A 26,773-nucleotide genomic window follows, 5' to 3' on the forward strand; every position below is an offset into this window, starting at 1 on the left:
TCTTGCTTCCCCTTATTTTGATTTTTTTTCCTGCAGCTCAAACTCATGAGATTGTTGTCATCTTATTACTTGTTAAACAGTACAACAGTTATTTACTGATATGTAATATATTTATACATGACTATACATTATAATTAACTATAATATATGTAGGAAACTTTAATAAAAATAATAAATCACTTTAAGCAAGTGAACAAGGGTTAATAGTATGTTCTAGGTTTTTATCATGTCCTGTTAAAAACCCCACCCTGATAGTGTTTAGTCAATGTATGATAGAAATACTTCATGAACTTCAACTCACAAACATCATTCAATGCATGAATTGTTTTTTAAAGCAAGTTTCTAAAGAATGATCAAAAAGTTTTACTTAAAACGCCAACCATAAAAATAAATAAGTAGTTAAATAACACAGTAAGAAAAAAAAATTACCTGATCAGTACTAATTGTGTCAACATATTCACAAAACGCATAACCTTTAGAAAGACCAGTAGCAGTGTCTTTAACCAGATTAAAAGCCTTCAACTGTCCAAATGATAAAAGGAAATCCTTTACCTAAAAAAATATAGTAGACTATTGATTACTAAACAGTAGGGATACATCACTATATGAAACAAAAAAAAAACTCTGTACTGCTTGGAAAAGCAAGTTAAAGTGGCATTTAGTATCTTAACATGGGGGTGCAAGTTTAGTGAAGTGTTCAAGACAAAAAGTATTTTGAGCTACCCCCCTCCACCCCCCCAACATGTGTGCTTAAGGAAAAGCTGTTGTTGATTTTAACTATGCCAGTTTTGGAATTTGTGCTTAATTTGAATTTTAAGCTTTCTGTTTTTGTGCGTTTCCTCTATACTTTGTTCCAAATTGCAGTTCTGAAAGATTTAAACAACCTCCAAGAATAGGAGAAGTGGGGTTTCGGGGGCTATCCCACAGAAATTCTTTTAAGTTGAAGTCTTAAAAATTCAATTGTGGACTGTTTTAATAATGTTTGTAGATAGGATGGGGTTGAGGGACTCTTACAGCAATTTTTTCAAACTGGGAGCTCCAAAATTGCAATATTAAGCCATCTCCAAAATCTTAGAGAAGGGGGGGGGGGCATCTCCCGGAATTTTTTCTCAAAATGCAGCTTTAAAAACGAAGTCGTAAGCTATCTTTCATGACATTTATAAGTTTTTGAATGCATTATCAAAGGGATGGACTTCAGGAACTCTCTTTTGGCAATATTTTCCAAATTGAAGTTTCAAAAATGCAATTTTAGACAATGTTCAAGTTGGGGGTAAAAGGGTTTGAGGGCTCTCTGCTATTAGTTTTTTTCCAATTGTTAAAATTTTTATTACATTAAACGAGTAAAAACAGTTCTGATTGGAGCAGTTTACCCCAGGTAGAGCAAAGAAATCAGAAAAGTAGGGAAAGGGTATGGACAACTTATGAACTGGCAACGTTCCCCCACCTTGTTTTTATTTGAAAAATAATTTTCACAAGATAGCAGGTGTTAACATTACTAATTTATCTTAAAAAAAAAACTCATTACAAAGTAGAAAAGTTTTAAACCCTTTCCAATGTTAATTAATTTTAAAACAAAGGATTTGAATCCTCACACTGGGGAGGGCCCCTAAATCCCATTTCTCTCAAGTCACTCAAATATAGGCTAAAGTAGCGTTTTAATTCCCTTAAGTTCACCACAAATGTTCTAATTTAACATTTTTGAGGCTCCAGTTTCTGAAATTTTCCAGGAACAGCGCTCCTTTCAACTTACCTATACATCATCAATGACAGGCTAAAAGTTTTAAGACTCAATTTCAGAAACTTTTGGAAAGAAGTTTTCGACTCCCTTCTCTTTTAAATCATCCAAAGATAGCCAAAAAGAAGAGGGGCGGTAGAACCCTGTAAGTTTGTGTTCCAGATTTTTTTTAATAGAAAGAGCACCCCCTCCCCTCCCCACATTGCAAAGACAACCAAAAGTTTTCAGACTTCAGTTTCAAAAAACTTTCTGAGCAAGAATGACTTCAGTTTCAGAAATTGTACTACGAGCTGTGCCGTCTTCTCCCCCGCCATCTAACTTTATATCACTTAGGACAGGCTTAAATTTTTTAAAACCTTAATTTCTGAAATTTATCTGGAGAAAGCTTTTGAATCCTCTCTTTTTAAGTCACCAAAAGATTGCCTAAAACAGAGTTCTCAATATATCTTGAAAAATGTTACTCTACTTGAAAAATGTTCAGGGAAAGGGAGTGTAGAGATCCCCCGAACCTCACCCGTTGCTTTAACAAAAGATGATCTAATTTGCGGATTGAAGCTCCTTTTTTGGAATTTCGCCTGAAGAGAGCTAGCTTCCTTGACATTACCAAAGACAGCCTAAAAGTTTTAAGATTTCAGTTGCTAACATTTTTTGGGAAAGTGTCCCGAATGCCCTCTCTTTTAGGTCATCCAAATATAGCCTAAAATAAAGTTTTTAATACTTCAGCTACGAAAATGTTTCAGGTTAGAATAATTCACCAAAGATTAAATCAGTGTTAAAACTCGAGTTTCTGATGTTTTTGAGGCCTCTCTCCCCCCTTTTATTTTTGACATTGCAAAAAACAGCCTAAAATTTTAACTGAAGTTTCCATGAGTTTTTGTAGAGGAAAAATTCCAAACCACCCTTGCGTTTTTATGACTTAACTTTCGATGTTCTTCCCATAGCTCTCGATGGCGGAAAATCAAGAGGATGTAAATGTCAATGTAAATGTGTGGTTATCGAAATATGAAGAAAGTGAAGATTGATCAAAGCATGTTTTTTCCTTTTTTTCAACATGAAAACTAAATAACGTCATCAAATTTCTTTCCGTCCCATCCTCCGTCTCGGAAAGACGAAAGGTCTTGCACTATGATTCTTAATGCAATACTTCGACGGAAAAACTTCTCCTACTTTATGTCTAACTAAAGTATGATAGAGGTTTTCCCATGCATTGTGAAAAAACTGGATTAAACAAATATTTGCCACAAGCATAAAATTAAAAAAGCTTGTTTGAAGCATGAAATGCCAATCAGACATCAGCAATAAATAACTTTTAGCTGGAAAAGCTTTTTATAGACACGCAAATCTAATGGTTTCTCCAGTTTTAGGCACAAAAGGAACCAAAGGAAACTTTTTTGGTATGTGTAAAATTTAGTTTCTTCTATAATGAAAAATTTTTCATATCAGAAGAGTAAACAGCTACAAAAATAATTAGAGCAAAAATTGCCTGTTCACAAAAATGAATTTGTACAAATATAAGTAAAGTACAGAAAGTCACCAAATTCAAATGCTCTAAATTTTGTAAAAAACTAAAACCAGTATTTCAATGAAACATTGCATGGTTTGCGAACCAAGAAAGAGACTGAAGTATAAATCAATATTTAGTTAATAAAACATTTTCTACACTAGGAGCTCAAGAATTTTATTTTGATGTTTGTACTACTAGATTTTTTTTTTTTTCAATTTAGCGACCAATAAAAAATAAGAAATGGTACACTTCGAAGCTTTAATATCTCAATCTCAAGTATTAAAATTGACTCACAGTAATTATTTGATTTAACACACGAGAAGGAAGAACAAATTTTATACATAAACATACAGAATACAATATATGATGGTAAAATTATGTAAACGCATTACACTGAATATTTAGAGCTGAAAAGGGGGTAGAATACATTCATTACATTGCATTGCATGTTAATTTTAAAAAACACTACTCATTTTAAACTTTTAAGAAATGCAAATTATCATCAATTAACATGTGAAGTTCATTAACATTTCACAACACAAATCATAAAATTTAGAAATATATTTACAATTGAGAAATATTTCATTAAGTATGTGTAGACAGTATAAAACTTTGAAATTAAAACATTTTATATTATCAAACACAAAAATAACTCTTCTAGCGTGAAAAAAAACAGCAGATCTGGATGCACTGCAGAGGCACTAAACATAGGCCTACTGCAGTGAAGCGACACAAAGATGTCTCCCAAGCACACCGGGTGCAACTTGTCTGTCCTAAAGCCTGCAAGGCAGATTTGATATTTGTAAATTATATAAAACTTGCCTGTTTTGGCCCACAAAATGTCACAGTTGTGAAGTTTCATGTTTTGGTTTAGCAACTAGGTACGGGGTTACCAAGCTCGTAACCTACGCTACGAATTAAATGGGGAAGAGAAGTACAATCAGTAAAATTGTTCTTAAATTGGAAGCAAAAACAAAATACAAGTTGCTTTAAATTATCCCGAACATAAACTAAATACGCAAATTACCAATCATGTTCTAAGTTATCTAAATAATTTAATTGTAATACAATGCAAAACTAATAAAACACATATGTAAAGTTCAGTCTTTTACAAGAATTAGGCAGTTAAAAGATAAAACTTTCTACCATACCCATCTCACCTCTGAATACAATATGGTGCAAATTTAGATTTAAGAACTAAGACATATATTAATGCATTGTAAGGAAGAAATCCTAAACTTAGCATACACTTTACATGAATAAATATGTATTTTAATCTATACAAAGTATTCATATTTTATTGCATGAGAAATCTTTATAAATATATTTAAAGCATTGTTAAAAATTTTGTCATAACAAAGTACAAAAATCTAATTTTTTTATCCTTTTTTGGGACTGTTGAAGTCAACATTTTAAGATAGACAAGCTTCAAAATTTAATCATAAGAGAATTATTTTTCACATAAGAATTAATACAAAAAAAAAAAGCTTATACCTGGTCTTCATTTAAGAAATTGGGCAGGCCACCAATGAATACTTTATTTGGGGAATCTTGAACGACAGTTGAAATAACACCTAAAAATAAATAGATATATTAAACGTAAATAATTTAATTTTAAATTTTTCATTATTTTATTTGGGGCTGTACACAAATGTCACACTTTGAGGGGGAGGGGGTTTATGAAATTGTGACAAGGGGTGGGAGGGTGTCACCAGAAGTGTGACATGTATTTTTTTCATAAGAATATCTTATATCTTTAAACGAGCAATTATTGTGGGTATATATATATTTCTTATCTCGGAAACGGCTCTAACGATTTGGATGAAATTTTGGATTTAATTGTAGTTTTGCATTCTAAGCTCATCTACATCAATGTTTTTTCTGTAAAAATGCAATTTTTTACAAAAAACAGTTTTTTAAATAAAGTCAAATTGAGTTAAGCCTTGAAGTAAACTGTGAGTTGACGCATCAGGCAGACAATTTGCAACCATATCAATGAAAATTTGTCTCTTCTCGCTTTAAAATTTTATACTTGCTTAGAGTTGCCAGGCTTGGCTGATATTGGCCACTTTGGCTAATTTCAAACACACTTGGCTGAAAACAAATTCAAAAGCATTATGTAAGTCGATGTATGGCTTTTTTTCTTTTTAAGTGAAACTATTGCTTGACCATCCTATTTTATTTTATTTATTTTATTTTTACACTTCAAATAGTTTAACATGTTTTTTAAATCATGCATCTAAATTTTATTTCAAAGAAGTGTGTGTCTAGAGATTGTTTATGTTTTGTTAAGACAGTTGTTATCATTTGTTGGAATGGTTTGTGGATCATCAGTTTTGATGGATATCATGCTGTATGTAGCATTTTCTGGCGTAAAAACTTAAGTACTTATTCAAAAAGAAAATCTCGATGGGGATAAAATCGTGAAACGCATCATAGTATGAAAGGAAGTATTTGGTTTAAAAACCGATTTCACCATAGCAAAACTAAGGTCAAAATATTTTAATTACTGACAATAAAATTGTATAGTGGAAACAAACGTAACAGATAGTTTAAAGCAAAATGTTGATTTAATTACATGCAGAATCTTCTTTGTTTGGTACTTTAGTGTTATAAGAAGGTCGAGTACATAATATTTCGTTAACATGAAGCTTTTAAAGCTTCACAAAGCTTTTAAAGCTTTTTTATATTTGGAAAAGTAATGAACCTTAAAAAAAGCACAATTTGACAAAATATAATTCTATTAAAGCCGAGCGAGGCTCGGTCGTCCAGGTACAGTTTATCAAAAACAGCATAACATGTGGCAAAGGGGAGAAAAATTGTTGAACAAAAGTATGGCATCATTTATGAACAGCTCATATGCTGTGATACTTTCAATTAAAATTAAAATACCTGTTAAACCATTGCTGAAAACACTTACCAGGAACTGCAGAATTTGGAATTTCAGACATTCCAGGCACAGGCTGATAATCGTGCGGCCTTCTTATTTTTAAACTTTGACCTTTGAAATTAATGCCATCAAATGCCATTGCCTGAGTTGTTTCATCAATTGACCTAAACTGTTGGGAATTAAAAATTAATAAGTACACTTCTTAAGATTTTTGTTCAATACAGATTGTTTTACTATTTATTTTTTTTAATGTATGCAAATTATTATTATTATTATTATTTTTTTTTTTTGTATAACACTCAAAGTATCTTGGATACAAGTCAAACCAAATACTGTTGTAGCCCAAAATTTCAACCCAAAGAATTGTAAAGCTTTTACTTTTCAAAAATAAAAAAAAAAAAATTACCTCCAGAAAAGCAAAATTCTTGTCTAAATTAATTTGGCAGGCGAGAATTGGATTTCCCTGAGCTTGAGAAAATCCACAAACATGCATTTGGGCATTGAAGAAATCCATCATTTCATCCTAAAAACACATTAGTACAAAGATTGAAATTCACTTCACAGATTTTTCAAACACACATCAAATGAAAAAGTTAATGATACAACAGTTATGCCTGGGAATTCATTTTTATTTAATAATTCTTAAAAGCCAAATACACAACAGCCTTGTTTATCTGCACTAACTGGGAGCGAAGGCAACCCGGTTGGTTGAAAATCTTGGTGGTATGAGGGCAATAAGCAAAGAAAATATATAAACAAACATCCTTTGAGTAGATTTTGCAGCAAAATTACCTAGAACTAATTGAGAAACTAAAAAAAATATCAAAATTTTTTTTAAAAACTGTCTCTAGTTCAAACAGGTGTGTCACTAGTATAAAGCAGTCAATCTAAAGCTTTATCATTATAGCTCAGCTGCAGTGGTGTTTGTGTACCATATTTCATATATAAATTATAACGAAACTCTACATGTAATCAAAATATAAAGTGAATGTTCAGCCACTTAGAGCTAGTTTGGAAACTTAGCTATCATAATTCAAAAAGATCTATGTAAACCTCTTTTTTTTTTTTTAAAGAATACAAACTTGCTGCAGATAATAAGACAAACAAGGTTCTCATGCACTTACATTTTAGCAATTTTCATTACATTAATTGTTAACAAAATTTGCATATCTGGCTCCTGGAGATCCCAGTAACAAATGTGAAATAAAAAGAATTTAAATTTTAACAGGATCGTCACTCCATTCGGGAGAAAAAAATCCCTGCGTTTTACCTGTATGAATCCGCAACATTATAAACCAGTAAACCCTGATATTTAAAAAAGAACATTAATATCCCGATAGACAGGGAGAAAAAACAAATTATTTTAAATTAAGAGGAAAAAAAGAAGAATTTGCTTTAACTGAAATAATAGCATGGCAACTGAATTTATCAAACTTTTTATTTAAAGAAGAAAGACTTCTTTACCATTCATTACTGAGACTTTATCAGAGAAAAAATTTGAAAGTAAACAGAACAATAAATATTGATCACGAATTTCATGCTCTCTAAATAAAATTAGCATAAAATTCAAGCCTCATGTCAAATAAAACAATAATTTTTACTGTCATGATAGACCATTTAATATTTACTTAAAAAAACACAAATTAAAAATTTTTTTATTTATGATTTTTTTAACCCATTCGATGACCAGCCCGAAAACCCTTAACGCGCATGCCGCAGATAACGAAACGGAGTTGCTTTTTGCTACGTTGTAATAACACTTTTCTCCCCATTTTGCTATCGGTATTTTAATGTTGTTTTTGCTGTTCAGCTTGCATTCGAAAATCGCTTCGCTTTATTTGTTTTTAAGCGCTGAATTAAATAGTGCAATAAAATACAAGGTTGCTAATATGTGCTGAAATATTCATACATTTACGCAGTACATAACAGGAAAATAAGAAACAATAGAGGATTGGACGAAAAGAAATTATTTTCATAACACTAATTATTTTATTAATTTATTTTTCTTTTTGCTTTTATCTCAGTATATCTTTTTTTTTTCTTTTACTGTTAAACGTAAGATGATCTATCTTTCAAAAGGCCTCAACAAAACATTCTTCAAACAATTGACTGATCGATCCAACGTGTGAGCAAGCGGACAAAACGCTGAATGGACAAAAACGCTTTAAGTGTGGGAATGATATTCTAAGAGGATAAAAAGTATTCTTCGGTGCCTTTTGATATATTGTGACACTTCAAAACGACCAATAAACACAGAACCCTTTGATGGCAGAACTATGGTCGACTTTTATCGTAATTCAGGTGACTTTTAAATCCCTTCTGAATGCCCAGATATCAGTTGCTCAAGCGTGGGAAGTATTTTAAAGATAAATGATTACAAAAGATCAAAACTTGCGGCTAATCCCCTATTTCCCTAAAGGATACTTTTGTGCATGCAACTAAAAGCCCCCAGCTGAGAGAGGAATAACTAGACTGACTGGGAGGTCTGTATTCTCCAAGGACCCTCTTTGCAAACATCCGAGCAAGTTAGTTCCATTCAAAGAATGGTCAGAAGGTTTTAGTGTTTTGTGGTCAACCCTTCCACATTATTTTCTTACAACAAAACAGTTTAGCTCAGAAAGGAATTTCAAAGCAAGCTTTTATGCTTATATGACGGAACATGTCTTCAGAAGGAAAAAAAAGGGAGATCTTGCTTGAAATCGAGTCGGATTTTAAATCTTTTTTTTAAACATACTTGGATAAATTTTAGTTAGTTTCATAGGATTATTTACTAATTATGGCAATTTGATTATTGAAAAGAAACCAAATATTTAATTTATATTTTTAAAATCTCATAAAAGAAGGTACAATTAAAACATTGGAGCTATTTTAAGACAATAAATAAAATCTGAAAAAGAATGGGAGAAAAGGAATGTTTTGTTTCTTATGAGTAAAGCGTACAAAAAAAGAACTCAAGATATTATCATTTTATTCGTACTGTCGTATCTGTTTTATGTTTTACATAGTCAACTTTTACGTATAGTCAATGCGGCCGTCTTTTTTTTTTCGTGAAATAAAAAATGTTCAAAACCGTATCACTAAAAATCCATCAAAGGGTGCCGCGAATATAAAAAGATATAATTTACGTTTCAAAATATCATGATTTAAAAATAAATAAGCACTAAAAAATAATAATAGTATACAAATAAATAAAAAGCGTAGTAAACACATTATAATAATAAAAAAAAACGTACTCGTACAAAATTAAGATACGTAAGATAATTTTTAAAAAAATATTGCGTAAAATAAATTATAAAATTTGAGGATTATGAACAATTTAGTGAAGGATACTTGCGTAAGAAGGTGGATTTTTGATAACAAGAAAAACATATTTCTGTTTATTTGCTTTATTCAGGCATAGAAATATTGATAAATATGTAAGGAAATATTTTCACACTTGTTCATCAGGAGTTCAAATGCCAGAATGCTAAGAAACAAAGCTTCCACGAAAAGATAAAAATATAATGCCTGATTATTTGAAGCATTATACGTGTCCCATCAAAGAGTACTTGAAAAGTTAATATCTTAGTAAAATAAAATAAATTACAACAAGTTCTGTGAAATACTATAAGTTACATCCCTTTTGTCTAAGAAAAGAGCTTGATTACCGCTCCCCTAAAAGCTCCAGAACCCAACAGAGAAGCGCAATAACAGGGTTCTGCTCCTGGAAGGATCGCCGACACATATTCGGCCGAAGCAAAAACTGCTAGAAACGCCGTGACGACACAGGATCGTCGAGGGCAGTTAGGTACCATTTTCTTGCGACGAGCCTGAATCGGCCGGGGCAGTATTAACACAAACTGCGCGGCCGATCCTGTATCGGCCGGGGCAAGGAATGGGTTAAAAAAATATTATCAATTATTATTTGGTAGTTTGGGCATTGATTTTACAACTTCAGTAAAAAAAATATAAAATTCCCTGGATTTTCCAGGTTTTTCAAGAATTTTCCAATATTCCCTGTTTTTTCAGGTTTCCCTGTGGCATGGCAATCCTGTTTAATAAAGTAAAATGGGGAAAAAAAAACACTACAGCATAAATGCATATAAAGAGCAAAATTAAAAAGCCTAATGCAAAACTGTTAACCTTAAACGATTAAGAACCATCTATGGTGATTTTAAGAAATATTTTGCGATTCTGCAGAGCAGTTCAATACAAAAAATCATTAAATAAATTAAAAAAAAAAACTTTTCTAAGGTTTGTGTTTGTATTATTTTGATAATCATTCAAAACATTAGCAAAAAAAAAAAAAAAAACTAAGTAGTAATAAAATTAAAAACATATTTATTAAGTTATGTTGAGCAATTGCACGAAACTGCTTAATCAAGTTTTGGCGAGAAATGCAGAAGCAAACTTCTTTGTAGAGTTTCTGCTAATGCATAAAAGCTGATAGTGTGCAACTATTGAAATACCTGTTCAATCAAACAAAAGCAATAACAAAGACTGGTAGCTTTCCCCGAAAAATTAAAAATATATGATCAGTTTGAAACAGAAAATGAAAAGAAACTGATGAAACAGAAACAGTGAGGGCTTTCAAAAATAATGAATTTTCATTAAAGAAAAATCAACAGTAACAAAGATAGGCAATTTTCCTTGCTAATTTATTGCAATTTTAAGCTTTAGTAAAATAAACAATGAGCTTTGAAATTAAACTGAGATAAAGAGAGATAATAAGAAAAAAGAAGAGAAAACAAATTTAAAGATTTGCTTGAAAAAAAAAAAAAAAAACTTGTCAAAATAATTAAGAAGCCCTATAAGAAGACATTCTTTTCTAATAACAGATTAGGCAACCAAGGTTGCAAGACTGAACTTTATTAACAATGTTGCCATTTCCATATTATTGTGATTCCAGGGGTCTGCCCAGGATTTTTTACAAGGTCCGTTTTTTGTGAAAAATCAAATAATTTTGTGAAAAATGAATTATTTTTGTGAAAAATCAAAAAATTTCGCAAATTTTTTTTTTTTTTTTTTGTTAAAACAAAATTTTAGAACTTAGAGATGGCACAAACAGCATCAATTAAACTTAAAGTTGAGTGTTTTCCTCTTCTACGTCGAGGAAATCATTCTGGAGTGTTTATCTGATATTTGGCGGGAGTGGGGGGGGGGGGGGGGGGCATCGCTCTTTCAAGTATCAATATTTATCTACCATTCTACATTATGTTAAATTATACTAGATATATTTCTGTACAGTACTTAAAATAATTGTAACAAAAATATAAATAAATAAAATAAAATTCAGAATAGGGTTCATCATTCAACTTTTTGACCCAAGACACTCTTAAAAAGCACAGAATTTAGTTTAAAACTTCTTAATTCCGTGATTTTAACAAAAATAAAAAGATATTTCAATTGTTTACCTCTTAACAAAGCGTAATATTCATTCAAAATTCGAAAAATCGGATTCCCATAGCGGATGCAAAGAGATCGCAATTCTCAAAGTGAAGGCATCAAAAGTATAAAAACAGCTTGTAAAAGAAATATTTTTGATAACATTATTTTAAAATTGCATTTTAGAGTCCTATAATAAACATATCATTAATATCTGTGGACACAGTTGACCCAAAAAATAAAATAAGCCATCTATTTAGCATTTTAAGTTTTGACTCATAACAGAAAATGGAATTTTGCTTTAAAAACTTGAAATGAGAGTTCTAACAGAAATAAAGAGACTTTTCATTTATTTGAATCCTAATAAAGCGAAGTTAGCTTGAAAAAAGAACAAAATGTGATTCTCATATCGGATGTTAAAAGATCGCATTTTTCAAAATGTAGACATCTAAAGAAAAAAAAAAGGTAATTAAAAGAGTTTATTTAAAGTTAATCATCCTTGTTAGCATCGAAAAATCAAAACCCATATAATTTTCTCCCAAAATAACAATTAAACATCGCACCGCACCATAAAAACGCAAATATTGACAAGCTGGCAAAATGAGAATATTTTCTAATCAAGTCATTATAAAGGTTCAACGCCAGACGCTAAGTGGTGATAATTTTGAAGTTGGCAACACTATCTGAAGCGATCATACTTTTTTCTCACCCTTACTATCCCTTTGCAGTTCTAAGTTCATTTCGCAGATATATATTATTATTGTTTATTAAATCATGAGCGGAGAAAAGTGCTTACCAATACCTTTTCAGAAAAGTTTACAAAAACACCGCTGCTAATTAGCCGTGATAAAACAAACAACCATTATATTTATTTGGCAGTAGCCATTATTTATCGCTTGCAGGAGCATTCCAAGAGTGCCGATTTTTTTTTTTTTTTTTTCAAAATTAGCCGATTTTTTATAAGCTGATCCCTCTAATTTGACTTAAAAAAAGGTTCCAAAAATTATCGGTTTATGCACAGAAATATGCGTTATTTTGCTTTCAGATTTGCTCTTTCAATAAACAATTTGACAGATCCGATCTTGTTTATCAGAATTTTGTGAAGGGTCCGTTTTGTTTGATCGGGATTTTGTGAAAGGTCCGTTTTGTTTGATCGGAATTTTGTGAAAGGTCCGTTTTGGTTGATCGGATTTTTGTGAAGGGTCCGTTAACGGACCCAAATATCCTCTGGCTAGACCCCTGGATTCTCTTGACTTTTACAGAGTAGTGCAGATTTTTCTTTCCTTAACTGTATTATGACTTTTAAATGAGCAAGCCTTTTTAAGTTCTAAATTAAGACACTTTGAACCAAAAGAAAAAAAATAAAAACTTTAAAACATATAACTGATTTTATAAAATCAAAAGCAAAATATTCTAGTCTTGCAGGGCGGGGGGGGGGGGACCCTTAAGAATACAGGAAAAACATGAAAGCAAAATATGCTTACCTCAGAGCAACCAAATGGGATATTGCCAACATAAAGCCGCCTTGCCTGTCTCGTCACTGTACTTCCTACAACAGGTACTGTTCCAATCACTGGTCCTTGAGTAGTATAAATACTTGGAGGAATCTGACCAGAGCCTTTAAAATTAATAACATAATTTCATTATTAAACTGAACAACACAATAAAATAATTAAAAAATTAAAACTAGTAGATAAGAACTTTCCTAACAAATATTTAAGTTTTTGCTTCCCCTGATTTATTTTAATTCTTCTTTTGAGTAAGACTCTTTGACAGTTAATAGACAGGTTATTAAAGTTAGGTCAATCACTTTTACAAGTCATGCAGATTTATGTTTTTGCTGCTTGTTAAACATAAAGCAGCAGATAGATTTTAAAAAAAACCCCTCAATCGTGAATACAAAGAAAGGCATATAAACAGGCACTACAAATTCTGAAACAGGTGTACAAAATTTACATTCTGATTTGAATTCAGGCTCACAAATTTTGCTTAAATGCAGCTCAATCCAAAACCTTTTTAACGCCTCATTTAATTTGATGACTTAGAATGTAACAAAAACTATACTTTTAATGTTTTTGGACTGATTAACATATATGCATGAGTCCTATGCACATATATAAAAATAAACATCACCAAAATTTTTATTTAGCATCATTGCGACTTGATGCATTATAGAACGCATCAAGTATTGAGTAATGCAAATTACTATTACATACATAAAACAATTTTCAAAATATTTTCAATAAAAATGATTTAAATTGCCTAATAGCAATGTAAGCAACAAGTAGCAGTAACACTAACAAACAACAACCTTTTTTCGACGCTAAAAGGCTTCTGAACTTTTCCATTTTTTTTCTAATATTATTTGCATTAAAAAAATTTAAATAACTTAAATGTATTTAAAAGCAAAATAATTAAAGTTTGCCCAGAAATAAGGAGCAGATTTAAGGACTAGTCAGCGGTAGAAGCCTAAAATTATCAAATTTTACATCCTGATTTAAATTCAGGCTTACTAATTCAGGGTTCATACTCAATTTCAGAAATAAAATGAAGGAGTTTTGGAGGAGTTTTGAAGGAGTAAAATGAGATTTTGAAGGAGTACTAATGAGCTGTCCCTGAATGATGTTGCTCTTTTATTCATCATAGTGGTACCAGCACGGCTTTGCTTGTAATAGAAAATTAAAAGGCATTTGGTTCGCCTGTAAAGTAACAAATAATGGATGATGAATTTCTCGCCAATTTTCTATGTTAATTTGCTTGCCCCTGTTATGGAAATTTTCTCATCCATATTATGGTAATTTGCTCATCTATATTATGGTAATTTGCTTGCCCACATTATGATAATCAGCTCGATAAAATGCTCTTAAAATGGTAATAGAGAAAAAATCGCTTTAAGGTGCTCACCAGTATGTTATGAACACATTTTGTGCCAAATTTCATGAAAATCGGCCAAACGGTCTAGGCTCTATGCATGCAACAGACAGAGATCCAGAGACACAGCATTTCAGCTTTATTATTAGTAAAGATATTTGACCCCCTTCCCCTTTGTCACAAAGTGTCACACTTCACCTTAACACTCCTCTTGTCACATGTCATAACATATTGTTATAATAACTGTGTAATATCACATTTTTGTCTCTCTCTCTCTCTTCCCCTAGTCACAATTTAATGAACCTGTCTCCGCCTCAAAACATCGACATCACTTGTGGATGTGGATGACCCTTTTTACAATATCATAACTGCGATTTACTACAGAATTGTTTTTTTAACACAATCACTTAATATGGTAAATCTACTTATATATTTTTAAATATTTAAATAATAATTAAACAAACTGATTTTTGCTGCTGAAAGTGAGAGAAAAGCAATAATCATAAAACTTGAAAAAATAACCAAGCACCATTTAAGCATGTTTTACTTCACTTATGAAATGTCTTAGTCATCTAATAATATTTTCATCTTCAACTTTTACAACTTCTATGCTCAATTTGTAAATCACATCTTTATGAAAAAAAAAATAAACATACGAAATTATTACGCAAAAATTGTAATTATACCTTTGCCCTTGTGACGATGTTAAGTTGTCAATTGAAGTATTTTAATTCACTGTCAGAGGAAAATTATGCAGTCTTGAACTAAAAAAGAAGGAGTTTTGAAGGAGTTAAAACCAAAATGAAGGAGTTTGGATGGCCCTTCAGAAAAATTTCCTGAATGAAGGAGTATTGGAGGAGTTTTGAAGGAGTATACGAACCCTGTAATTCTGCTTGAATGCAGCTCAATCCAAAATCTTATCAGATCTTCATTTAATTTTAGAGACTGCAGTCTTTGATGACAAGAATGTCACAAAAACCGTTCTTCTATTGTTTTTGGACTGATCAATATATGCATGAGTATATACACATATATATTAATAAACAGCACTAAAATTTTTATTTAGCATCATTGCGACTTGATGCATTAAAGAACGCATCAAGTATTGAGTAATGCAAATTACTATTAAATATTAAAGAATTTTCTATTAAAAAATCATTTAAATCACCCAATAGTAGATGTAATAGTAACAAAGAAATGACCTGTTTTTAATGCCAAAAATCATTATGAATCCATGAAACTTTTTCAATTAATATTATTCGCCTTAAGGGGTCACAGTACCTTTCAAACATTTTTCTTTTAAGTAAATTTTATATTTCTTTGAAACTATAACATGCACTTATTTCTTAATCAATAATTGATTTTCAAAATTTAAAAATATGGCCTACTTTTTTTAAAAATTCAAAAAAATTGAAGAAAATTTCAATTTTTTGAAATCCCTAAGGCTTTTCTATTTTTGCACTAATTAAATTTTTTTTTTTTTTTTGCTAAACGATCACTATAATCATCTCTAAAAATCTGTGCATTCATTTGCTTATGAACTTATTAGAAAATTTTCTGTGATTGATTATGTAAAAAATCAAAGTTTTTTTTTTTTTTAAATTGGTTTTTAAAGGTTTAACATGCTCTAAACATTTGAGTAATTTATAAAATGCTTACCCAATGCAGTTTTGTCAAATATGCTATCCCAGTTGCAAAAAGTATTACTTTAAAGCGGTATCTTTAATAGAAAAAACTCCTTAGGGATTCTAATGACATGAAAACACAAAAATACCATCATCGAGAAAAAGCAGTTTGAAGTTTTTATTTTGGCAAAAGAACACATAGCGAGCATGGCCTAAAACACTTATAACTTCTTAAATATTTGAACTAAAGCAATGAAACTTTTCCCCTGTGTTCAGAATAGTTTTTAGTTATGAAATAAGCAATAAAATTTTTTTTGATTGTTTCATCATTTTTGATACTGTAACCACTTAAATAAAAATAGCTTAAATGTATTAAGAAGATGAATAGTTGAAGTTTGCCTAAAAATAAGGAGTAAATTTAAGGAGCTTCGACTTGTGGATTGAATGGATCTGTAAGCTGAAATTTTAATTAGCATTGATGTTAGCAACATTATAACTCAATTCAAATCACTCTGATTTCTTCAACGAGAAAATGAAAATAATGACTGGTACTGATTTTTTTTTTTGAGTAGGGTAAAGATTTTTAACTTACACGTATATAAATATATATATAGAGAGAAATGTGTGTGTGTTTTTTACCAAAAATTTGAAGTGGCTACCAAAGTTTTTGGTGTTAGTAGCCACTGGCTACAAAAGAAAAAAAAAGTCTACCCCTCTAAGCTTAAAGCATATAAATTCATCATAAGAAGGAAAATTTTTCATCAGACTTAATTCAATCTGATTATACAAGCACACTACGATGGAATTTATGATGTTTTTTAGTCTGATTAGGAAAAATATACATTAATATAACTCGTACGAGAAGGCTTAATTTAATTTAGCATCAATGCGATTTGAAAAACTATGAATCATTTATCAAGTATTGAGTGATGCCATAAAATATTTAAACATACTAATCACATAAATATCATATATAGATAATTCTAAACATCATAAATTTTACGACTAAAGCAAATAACTTCATACTAAGGAGGGAAAAAGATGATTACTATACTTTTGTGTCAGGACTGAGTTTTATTTTTAAAAAAAAAAGTGCGTGCGAAATCTGATTACACAAGCAGATTCAGGTGGCATTTGTACTGTTTTCAACCTGATTAGGAAAAATATACATGAATATAACTCCTACGAGAAGGTTAAAATTTAATTTAGCATCAATGTGACTTGAAAAATTATGAATCATTCATCAAGTATTGAGTGATGCTTTTAAACTATTAATACACAAGGGTCATTCAAAAAGTTAAGTAGTGCTGAATATAATCCCACTGAAGATAAAAAAGATTATTCAGAGCTTTCTAGCAGTACCGATAGGTGGGGAGGCCTAGTGTTGTCATGTCACTAACAGGTGAAAATGTCATTTAAAAGGCGACTGTATTGACAGAAACATGTCCCAACAATGAAATAAGAAGTGTGAGAAGGTTTTAGCTTTGGGAAGTATTGAACCACCCTCCTTACAATCCCGAACCCACACCAAGTGATTTCCATCTCTTTTAACCTAGTTACCTTATGTTTTGAAACCCTTACGTAAATATGCATATCTAGAGAGATTTCTAAACTTCATAGTTATTAGAACTAAAGGCACATGAGTTCATCCAAAGAATGAGTAAAAAAGAACATTCAGACTAAATTCATTTTACCATAAACAATGCTTGAATAATTTAACATACATTGAAGGATCATTTATCAAATAATAATTGATAATACAAGCATTTATGTTTTTTAGTACTTCAGATATCACACTTTAAACAATAAAAAAAACTTTACGTTAATTCAACTTCACTTCATTATTATTTTAATGCATACTCACTCTGCATATCTTTATACTGTTGGGTAGATATGTGCTCAAAGCCAGGGGCAGGAACATCCCAATATAAAGACTTCTTTCGCCTACGAGGAACTCGAACTTCATTATTATTATTTCGCCTGCAAAATTAAAACAAGAAAAAATCAATGCCTATTGGTAGGTATGCTCTGTAAAAAAAACTTGACTAGAGACCATGAAGAATCTTCCAGAAAATCCGGAAGGATATATAAGGAAACAAAAGGAATTTTCCATGAGGAAAATCCAGAATAACCAAAGGAAGGACCCGTAAGGAATATAGAAAGGAGGTTATGCAAGGAAACCATCCTATGGAAAAGTACCTGCAAAGAACTCCTAATTATTGACAGTCACCAAAGTCTACTTGAAAGCATCTATTTCTGCATTTATAGCATAAATTCAATGTATTTTCCCCATGTTTATCCTAAATGAATTTTCTTGAAAACCTTTTTTCAAATTCAGGCTACTTTTTTTTAAATTAAATTTCCAACTCTTTATCAATTGTAGAACTTAAAGACAAAAGGCATTTTATTTATTTTATTTTTTGCAGTTATTCATTCATTTTACTTTTCACTTCCTTCTTGCTTTTAGATAAAAAACACTAGTTTTTTTTAGCAGAATATTTTGTTTTATCTCTTGCATTTCAATTTTGGCAACATCATGATCTTATTTTGTTTCCTATTCAGTAGAAAGAAATTAGGATGCTTGAATTCTTTCAGTGACCTTGACTCTTTTGGTATAAAGGACGGCTATAAATTTAGAGGTTCATTTTTAAAGATATTTCTTATAATTTTAATTTGTTGCTGTTGATTTTTATTTAATACTGAACCTGCAAATGTTGTTCTGCCAATATAAATATTTTCTAGTGAATATTTTGGTTGTTAACTAAAAAATAACGAATGTATCTTAAGTTTTTGGGGATGAAATCTTTGACAGAAAGAGAGAGGAATGGAGTGCTATAGATTATGAGACGATACATCAACCTATGAGATAATCAAACAAATTAAAAAAAAATCATTTTTTCACTACAATGCATTTTATTAACGTAACTTATTGTTTGATCTTTTTAAAAGTTAAATTTAATGTGAAAAATGTGATATATTTTTTATCCTAAAATATGAAAATGAAATAAAGAAAACCAATATTCATTTGGAAGAGCAATTGAGTGTACGATATTTTTTGTCAGTTCATCTTCAGCTAACAAATAAGCTCGATTGCTTGCCGTTTGTCAATGCGAAAACATGCCATGTATAATTGTCCATGTGGAAACCATGGTGTGCCCAAACTTAAGCCGCAAATCGTTATCGTTTGGCCTTGCGTCTCATTGATTTTCAATAGGAAGGCATATCTAACACTAATCTAGACAAAAATTTTGTACCGTTCAAAATTTTGCACGCATGTTGTTCTGTGATACAAAATAAATGCAGAATGAAATGTCAAAATGATGTGACGCTCCGGCAAAACGTCGAAAAACTTTCAATGATTAGAATTTTTTTTTGTCATCTTCTGTTTATCTACAAAGGAAATGTTTGTAGTTAATTTAGGCAAGGGTTTTACAATGATTTAACAATGATTTACAAAAGAAAAAAAAATCTGGGTAGGGACACTGATTACCTGGTATAAAATATACTTCACAACCTATTCCCACACCTGCCAAATACACATAAAAAATTTCATAAAAATCGGACGAGCGGTTTCTAAGGAAATCAAACACTAATGCAGTGACAGGAGATTTTTATCATAGAAAGAACTTCAGAATTCATGAGCAAAAAGTGATTTGCAGTGTTGCCATGTAAGATATTTATGTGCCATTAATATTGTTACAAATTCTGTAAATAGTAATTATTGTAGGAACGTAACCTGTAAATAGTTTCCCGTAATGAATATACAACCCCTTTTTCATATGGCTAAAATATACGACCCCTATTCCCTTTTTGTTCATTGATAAAATTTGATAACGGTCAACGCATTTCGAGAAGCGTGTGGAATATTTGAGAAAATTCTTTTCGGTGTATTTAAGCCGTTGGCGATGGATAAACAGTCAGTTTCGTTTGATATTTCGAACCGAGAAGATTTTTGCTCTGTTTATAGCGAGGCATTTCGCTGTGTTGTTTTCGTATTTGGAAGTAAATACGTGTGTAAACGTTGAGTTTACGGTGTTGTGTGATAATTGCTTAATTGCTGATGAATAATTTGGCAGTTGTTGAAGATCTTTCCTGTACATAGTGTAAATAAATTTCCTGTGTTTTTATCAAGAACTGTGTCTTCATTTCAAGAAAGTGGAAGTCGCACCGAATCCGTTACAATTTTGGCGCCCAACGTGGGCTACTTCTGGACTTTCTTGGAGTAAGTGTGACTTTGGACATTATTTTCATAAAGACTTTTTAAATTTGGACTTTGTTTTTATGGTGATTACTCGCGCAATGGATGAACAATTAAAACAACTTCTTGACGCAATCACCTCTGTGAAAAGTGATTTGACTGCAAGTTTTACTGCAAATCAGGAACAATTGAAAAATGAATTAGCGACTAACCAAGAACTGTTAAATAGTGATTTAACTGCTAAAATCACTACAAGTCACGATGAAATGAAAAGTGACCTAACGTCGATGAAAACCATGATGGAGAATCAACTAACCGCCATGGGAGATAAAGTCGATGCCCTGGAAGAAAAATTTGATACTGTGGAAGAGCGCATCGCCAATATGGAAAATAAGTTGGAAGAAGAAGACAAGAAATTGACTTCATTTAAGGAAGAAATAATCAAGGACGTGGAAAGGAGATTGGCGACCGCGGAAAGCAGTTCTGTACAGTTTGGCGCTCCCACATCGGTTGCTCGACCGTCCATTAAACTTGCCACATTTGATGGGAAAACTTCGTGGCAGGTTTACAAAACTCAATTCATGATAGTGGCGGAAGCGAACGGATGGGACTCTGCTACCAAGGCCTGCCATCTTGCAGCATCCCTGAGAGGTGACGCAGCGGACCCCTTCATTCTCGGATTGGACTTTTTGAAGAAATATGACTTCACTCTCGACTTCAAGACTAATGAGCTGCACTCGATGAGAGAAGACATAGCCGTTTTCCCTGCAGAAAGTGATGTAAAATCCGCTCATCAAATAATAGCCCAAACAGATTTATCGATTCCCTCAAGGTCAGAATCATTAATACCTGGCTCCCTTGAAGAAAGCAATAGTTTTCGATTTGGACTCATTGAATACCCTAACCTAAGCAACAGCCTAAAAGGAGTACTGGTAGCATCTACGCTTGTGGACCTTTCTAAGGATGTAATTCCTGTGAGAGTCGCCAACGTGAGTGAAAGGCCAAGGAATATCCGAAAAGGTGAAGTGTTGGCAACTTGTACTCCAGTAAACTGCATCATTAGAAGAATCAATTCCCCCGAAACTGTGTCTTCTGAGTCCTTGACGTCGAAGTTAATTGGTAGTGCACCCTTATCGAAGGATCAAAGAACTGCTGCGGAACAATTGGTGGACGACTTCAAACATCTGTTTTCATCTACATCGGAGGATGTTGGCCGTACGAATTTAACGCAGCATAGGATTTACACTGGAGAACACCCCCCTATTAAACAGCATCCAAGACGACTACCGTTCGCTAAGAAGGAAGAGGTTGAAACCCTCCTGAAAGAGATGAAGGAGAATGATGTAATCGAACCTTCATCCAGTCCTTGGGCTTCTCCCATCGTCTTAGTCCGAAAGAAAGATGGCTCCACCAGATTTTGTGTCGATTACCGACGGCTGAATGAAATCACCAAGAAAGACAGTTACCCTCTTCCACGGATAGACGACACCTTGGACACTCTTTCCGGACACAAGTGGTTTTCGACCCTGGACTTGAAGAGCGGCTACTGGCAGGTTGAGATACACCCTGATGACCGAGAGAAGACAGCGTTTACAACTGGACAAGGCTTATGGCAGTTTAAAGTAATGCCCTTCGGCCTCTGCAATGCACCAGCTACGTTCGAGCGTCTTATGGAGACAGTGTTAAGAGGACTCTCTTACGAATCCTGTCTGGTCTACTTAGACGATATCATCATCGTGGGACGCAGCTTTGAAGAACATCTGGCAAATCTTAGGAAGGTGCTGCAAAGGCTTAAGGAAGCCAATCTGAAGTTAAGTCCGTCCAAATGTAATTTGTTCCGCCGGGAAGTGAACTATCTTGGTCACATCATCTCTTCTGAGGGTGTGCAAACCGATCCAGAGAAGGTATCTGCGGTCAAGAGTTGGAGTCGTCCCGAAAACATCCATCAGTTGCGAAGTTTCCTGGGGCTCTGCACGTACTACAGGAAGTTTGTGAAGGGTTTTTCCAACATTGCACGACCTTTGCATAAACTGACGGAGAGCAAGCAAAAGTTCGAATGGTCCAAAGAATGCGAAGCTGCATTTCTACGACTGAAGGAGGCTTTAACATCGCCTATCCTCGCCTATCCTCAGCCTGAAAAATCCTTTATCCTGGACACTGATGCGAGCAACGAGGGCATCGGAGCTGTTTTATCCCAAGAAATTGACGGAAATGAACATGTCATCGCTTACTGGAGCAAATGCTTATCAAAGTCGGAGCGAAATTACTGCGTCACCAGAAAGGAGTTACTGGCCATAGTGAAAGCTGTAGAACACTTCCATCATTACCTCTACGGCCGAAAATTTCTGCTTCGGACAGATCATGCCTCATTAACTTGGCTTTTGAACTTCAAGAATCCAGAAGGCCAGATAGCCAGATGGATACAGCGGCTCCAGGAATATGACATGGAGATCAAGCATCGAAAAGGGTTATCTCACGGTAATGCTGACGCTTTATCAAGGAGACCCTGTCCTGAGAACTGCCACTATTGTTCCCGAATCGAGAAACAGTATGGAACGACTAGCCCTACCGCCTATCAGGTGACAGTGACTCCAACATCATCAGAACCTGATCCATGGAGTGATGACCAAGTTCGAAAAGATCAACTTGAAGACCCCGACATAAAACCAATTTTGGAGTTCATGGAAAGTAACAGTCGACGCCCTAGCTGGCAGGACGTTTCTATCTTCAGTCCTGCAACAAAAAGATACTGGGCTTTATGGAACTCACTCCATTTACGGAACGGCGTGCTACACCGGAAATGGGAATCTGACGACGGCAAAACATCTAGGTGGCAGTTACTACTTCCCCGATCAAGGATTTCAGATGTTCTGAAAGAAATACATAGTAGTGCGACTGGAGGACATTTTGGTGTCTTGAAAACCCTCAATAAAGTTCGGGAACGCTTCTTCTGGAGCAAGGCGAAGGATGACGTGGAGAAGTGGTGCCATTCTTGTGACGCCTGTGCTGCTCGTAAAGGACCGAAGAAAAGAAGCAGAGGGAAGCTACATCTGTACAACGTTGGAGCTCCTTTCGAACGAATTGGGATCGACATCCTGGGTCCTCTACCAAGAACTGCTGATGGGAACAAATACATTCTTGTTTCCATCGACTACTTCACCAAATGGCCGGAAGCATATCCCATTCCAGATCAAGAGGCTACCACCGTAGCAGAGACTCTAGTCCAACATTGGATCTCGAGGTATGGAACACCTTTGCAGATTCATTCCGATCAAGGGAGGAATTTCATCTCTGCTGTGTTTAAGGGCCTATGTCAAATTTTCGGAATTGAGAAAACTAGGACAACACCACTACACCCACAATCGGACGGCATGGTGGAGAGATTTAACCGCACAATCCTGAATAATCTCTCACTTATGGTATCCAGAAATCAACAGGATTGGGACAAGAAGCTACCTTTGTTCCTGCTGGCCTACCGCAGTGCTGTCCACGAGACTACCGGATTTGCCCCATCTCAGATGCTCTTCGGACGAGAGCTTCGGCTACCTTGTGATCTCGTCTTCGGTCGTCCTCCGGATGCGCCTTCATCGCCTGAGGAGTACATCCAGGATCTCCAGGCCCGGTTGGAAGACGTTCATAACTTCGCATGAGAGCGAATCAACATCGCGGCGGAGAAGATGAAGACCCGATACGACACAAGGTCTACTGGACATGAATTCAACGAAGGCGACAAGGTTTGGTTATGGAATCCCATCCGACGGAAAGGTCTGTCACCCAAATTGCAGTAGCATTGGGATGGACCCTACAAAGTCCTTAACTGACTAAATGACGTCGTAGTGAGGATCCAAAAATCACCTAATGCAAAACCCAGGGTTGTACATTATGATCGGTTAGCCCCATACTATGGCCATAGTTCATGAGTATTACGTAAACAACCATGGTTGATAACATAAAAGTTGTAGATAATTAATTTTTGCTTTTAATGTTTAGTAATATTTCTTGTTATTATTGTGTTTTCTGTATCTGTTAGTTATTAATTAATGTGTATATTTGTAAACTTGTGATAGAAGTTTGGCACCCTTTCTGGGGATTGTACTGCCCGGGACGTGCAGTCCTTAGGAAGGGGGCAATGTTACAAATTCTGTAAATAGTAATTATTGTAGGAACGTAACCTGTAAATAGTTTCCCGTAATGAATATACAACCCCTTTTTCATATGGCTAAAATATACGACCCCTATTCCCTTTTTGTTCATTGATAAAATTTGATAACGGTCAACGCATTTCGAGAAGCGTGTGGAATATTTGAGAAAATTCTTTTCGGTGTATTTAAGCCGTTGGCGATGGATAAACAGTCAGTTTCGTTTGATATTTCGAACCGAGAAGATTTTTGCTCTGTTTATAGCGAGGCATTTCGCTGTGTTGTTTTCGTATTTGGAAGTAAATACGTGTGTAAACGTTGAGTTTACGGTGTTGTGTGATAATTGCTTAATTGCTGATGAATAATTTGGCAGTTGTTGAAGATCTTTCCTGTACATAGTGTAAATAAATTTCCTGTGTTTTTATCAAGAACTGTGTCCTCATTTCAAGAAAGTGGAAGTCGCACCGAATCCGTTACAATATAATATAAATTTTATTATATCTCTTCATTATTTTCTATACATAAAAGTATTAGTCATGTACCAATTTTAATTGGTCAGAAAAAAAGTTTTGGGATGTGTACTGACTAATGCTTATTTTTTATTTCTGAAACATTTAAAATTCATACAAGTAGTTAACCGAAGAAAAATGAGTAAGGCTTAAGTAATTCAGCTAAAATTAATGTAAATGTATCAGTTATCTATGCTATATTTTATTTCTAATAGATTAAATTATCAAATTTTACAAATGATTGTACATATCATTTGTATTTAAGTGCCATTTAAAGTACGTAAATTTTTATATACATTGTATATTTATGAATGTAATTAATGAAAGAAAAATTAATTTTAAAATTGATGCATTATAATAATAACATAAGGAAATAAACAACAGTAGATTTGAGGAAGCAGTTACGATTTAATGACTTCAGTTTGCACTGATTGAAAATATTGGATATATATATCAAAATATCCAGATATTTTTCATAATATCATATTTCCGAACCCTGGCAAGCAGTCTCTTCAGAAAGGATAGTGGATTGCTGTCCTGTTTGATGACCAGCAGTGGGTGTGAGATATAGTTAATGAAGATTTAAAGAAATTTTTTTAAATCAAATTTGTGTCCTGTAGATAATCAATTCAAACCATTAAAAAAAAAAACAGAAAAGGAAACAATTCCTGTTGCAGGATGTTTTATGAAACTTTCTGCCAGGGGATCCAGCATCCATTGACTCTGGCACGAGAGTACCAGTCACAAATACCCCCCCCCCCAAAAAAAAAACATTCCCGCTTAGGAATTTCAATGCCGCAGTCTACGCCATGACCAACACCCCTAGGTAGGCACCCATGGACTCTGGAAGATTTTTCACTTACAGTAAAGAAATAGCAGACAGTATTTCTTCCCTTATTAGGGTTCATATCCTTCAGGAAGAAAAAAATTCAAGTACATTTCAAGGGAATTTTTTTTTCCAAGGCAACATCACACAAGTTTGTACTAAAGATATTGTATGCATATTCCATTTTAAGCAAACATATAAACAATTGGCAATGTTGATAGCTGCGAGGAACCATGCCCATGCTACGCTGTTTTGATCAGCAAATATATATTTTTTAATGCGTTTTTTTGTGATGTTCAAGTACATAATTTGATTTTGTAGGATTTTTCTATTGGATTCTGGTTTTCCTAATTTCTTTAACGTTTGTTTTTGTTCCTATAGTTGAAGATAGTTACTTATAGAAGCAAATAATTTGATTTGTCGTATTATTAAATCGATTGTTCATTATGTTTTTTTTATAGCATTGTTTATTTGGCGAAACACTTTAAATTGAGGAGGGGGGGGGATCGCTTCATTCGCTAAAGGGCAGGGTTACGGTAGCGTGGTTGCTTGGCGCATTAACTGATGAACGATGTAGTTGAGGATTTCTTTGAGTTTTGAAGCTACTGTTAATATTTTTATGTGTTTTGGTGAATAGTTTTTAATTCCAAAGAGCCTTTAATAGATCTTTTGAAAAGGTGTGTATGCATTTTAGTTAAAGAAAAATGATCATCTCACATCAAAGGGGGCGGGGCTTGTATTACTTTTGCTCAACAGACTTCCTTTAACTTCTTAGCACAGGCATCGCAGTGCGGGTACTGCTAGTTAAATTATAAAATATCAGAGGTTCACAAATCATTTATAAGTATGCAAATCAAATAGTCTTATGTATGCATACTTGCCAACTTTTGAAAATTGGCATCAGTAACACTTTTCCGTGAACAACATACCTCCTCGAAACAATAATGAAGCAATTTTAATCTGTGTTAAATACATAAGTTTTACCTTTGTATGATAGTGGAAATGTCCAACACTATTATGCATTATATGTTTATACAAGAATTTTCTTAAAATATTTTCCCTTTAATCTACAGCATGAATTTTATTATGATAAAAAAATATAAAAAAATTCA

General features: G+C 33.2%; 1 protein-coding gene across 1 annotated transcript in view; it reads right to left on the reverse strand.

Annotated features, from left to right (window-relative positions):
• Positions 1–26,773, reverse strand: part of LOC129225637 (splicing factor U2AF 50 kDa subunit-like) — a 53,014-nt gene that overhangs the window by 12,237 nt on the left and 14,004 nt on the right. The window contains exons 4-9 of the mRNA XM_054860105.1: positions 17,854–17,969; positions 12,978–13,111; positions 6,536–6,652; positions 6,160–6,298; positions 4,734–4,813; positions 430–552 (exon numbers count right to left, since the gene is read on the reverse strand). Of these exons, the coding sequence (XP_054716080.1) occupies positions 430–552; positions 4,734–4,813; positions 6,160–6,298; positions 6,536–6,652; positions 12,978–13,111; positions 17,854–17,969 (709 nt within the window). The remainder of the gene's footprint in view (positions 1–429; positions 553–4,733; positions 4,814–6,159; positions 6,299–6,535; positions 6,653–12,977; positions 13,112–17,853; positions 17,970–26,773) is intronic.

This window comes from Uloborus diversus, chromosome 7 (genome assembly GCF_026930045.1).
Source record: "Uloborus diversus isolate 005 chromosome 7, Udiv.v.3.1, whole genome shotgun sequence".
NCBI lineage: Eukaryota > Metazoa > Arthropoda > Arachnida > Araneae > Uloboridae > Uloborus > Uloborus diversus.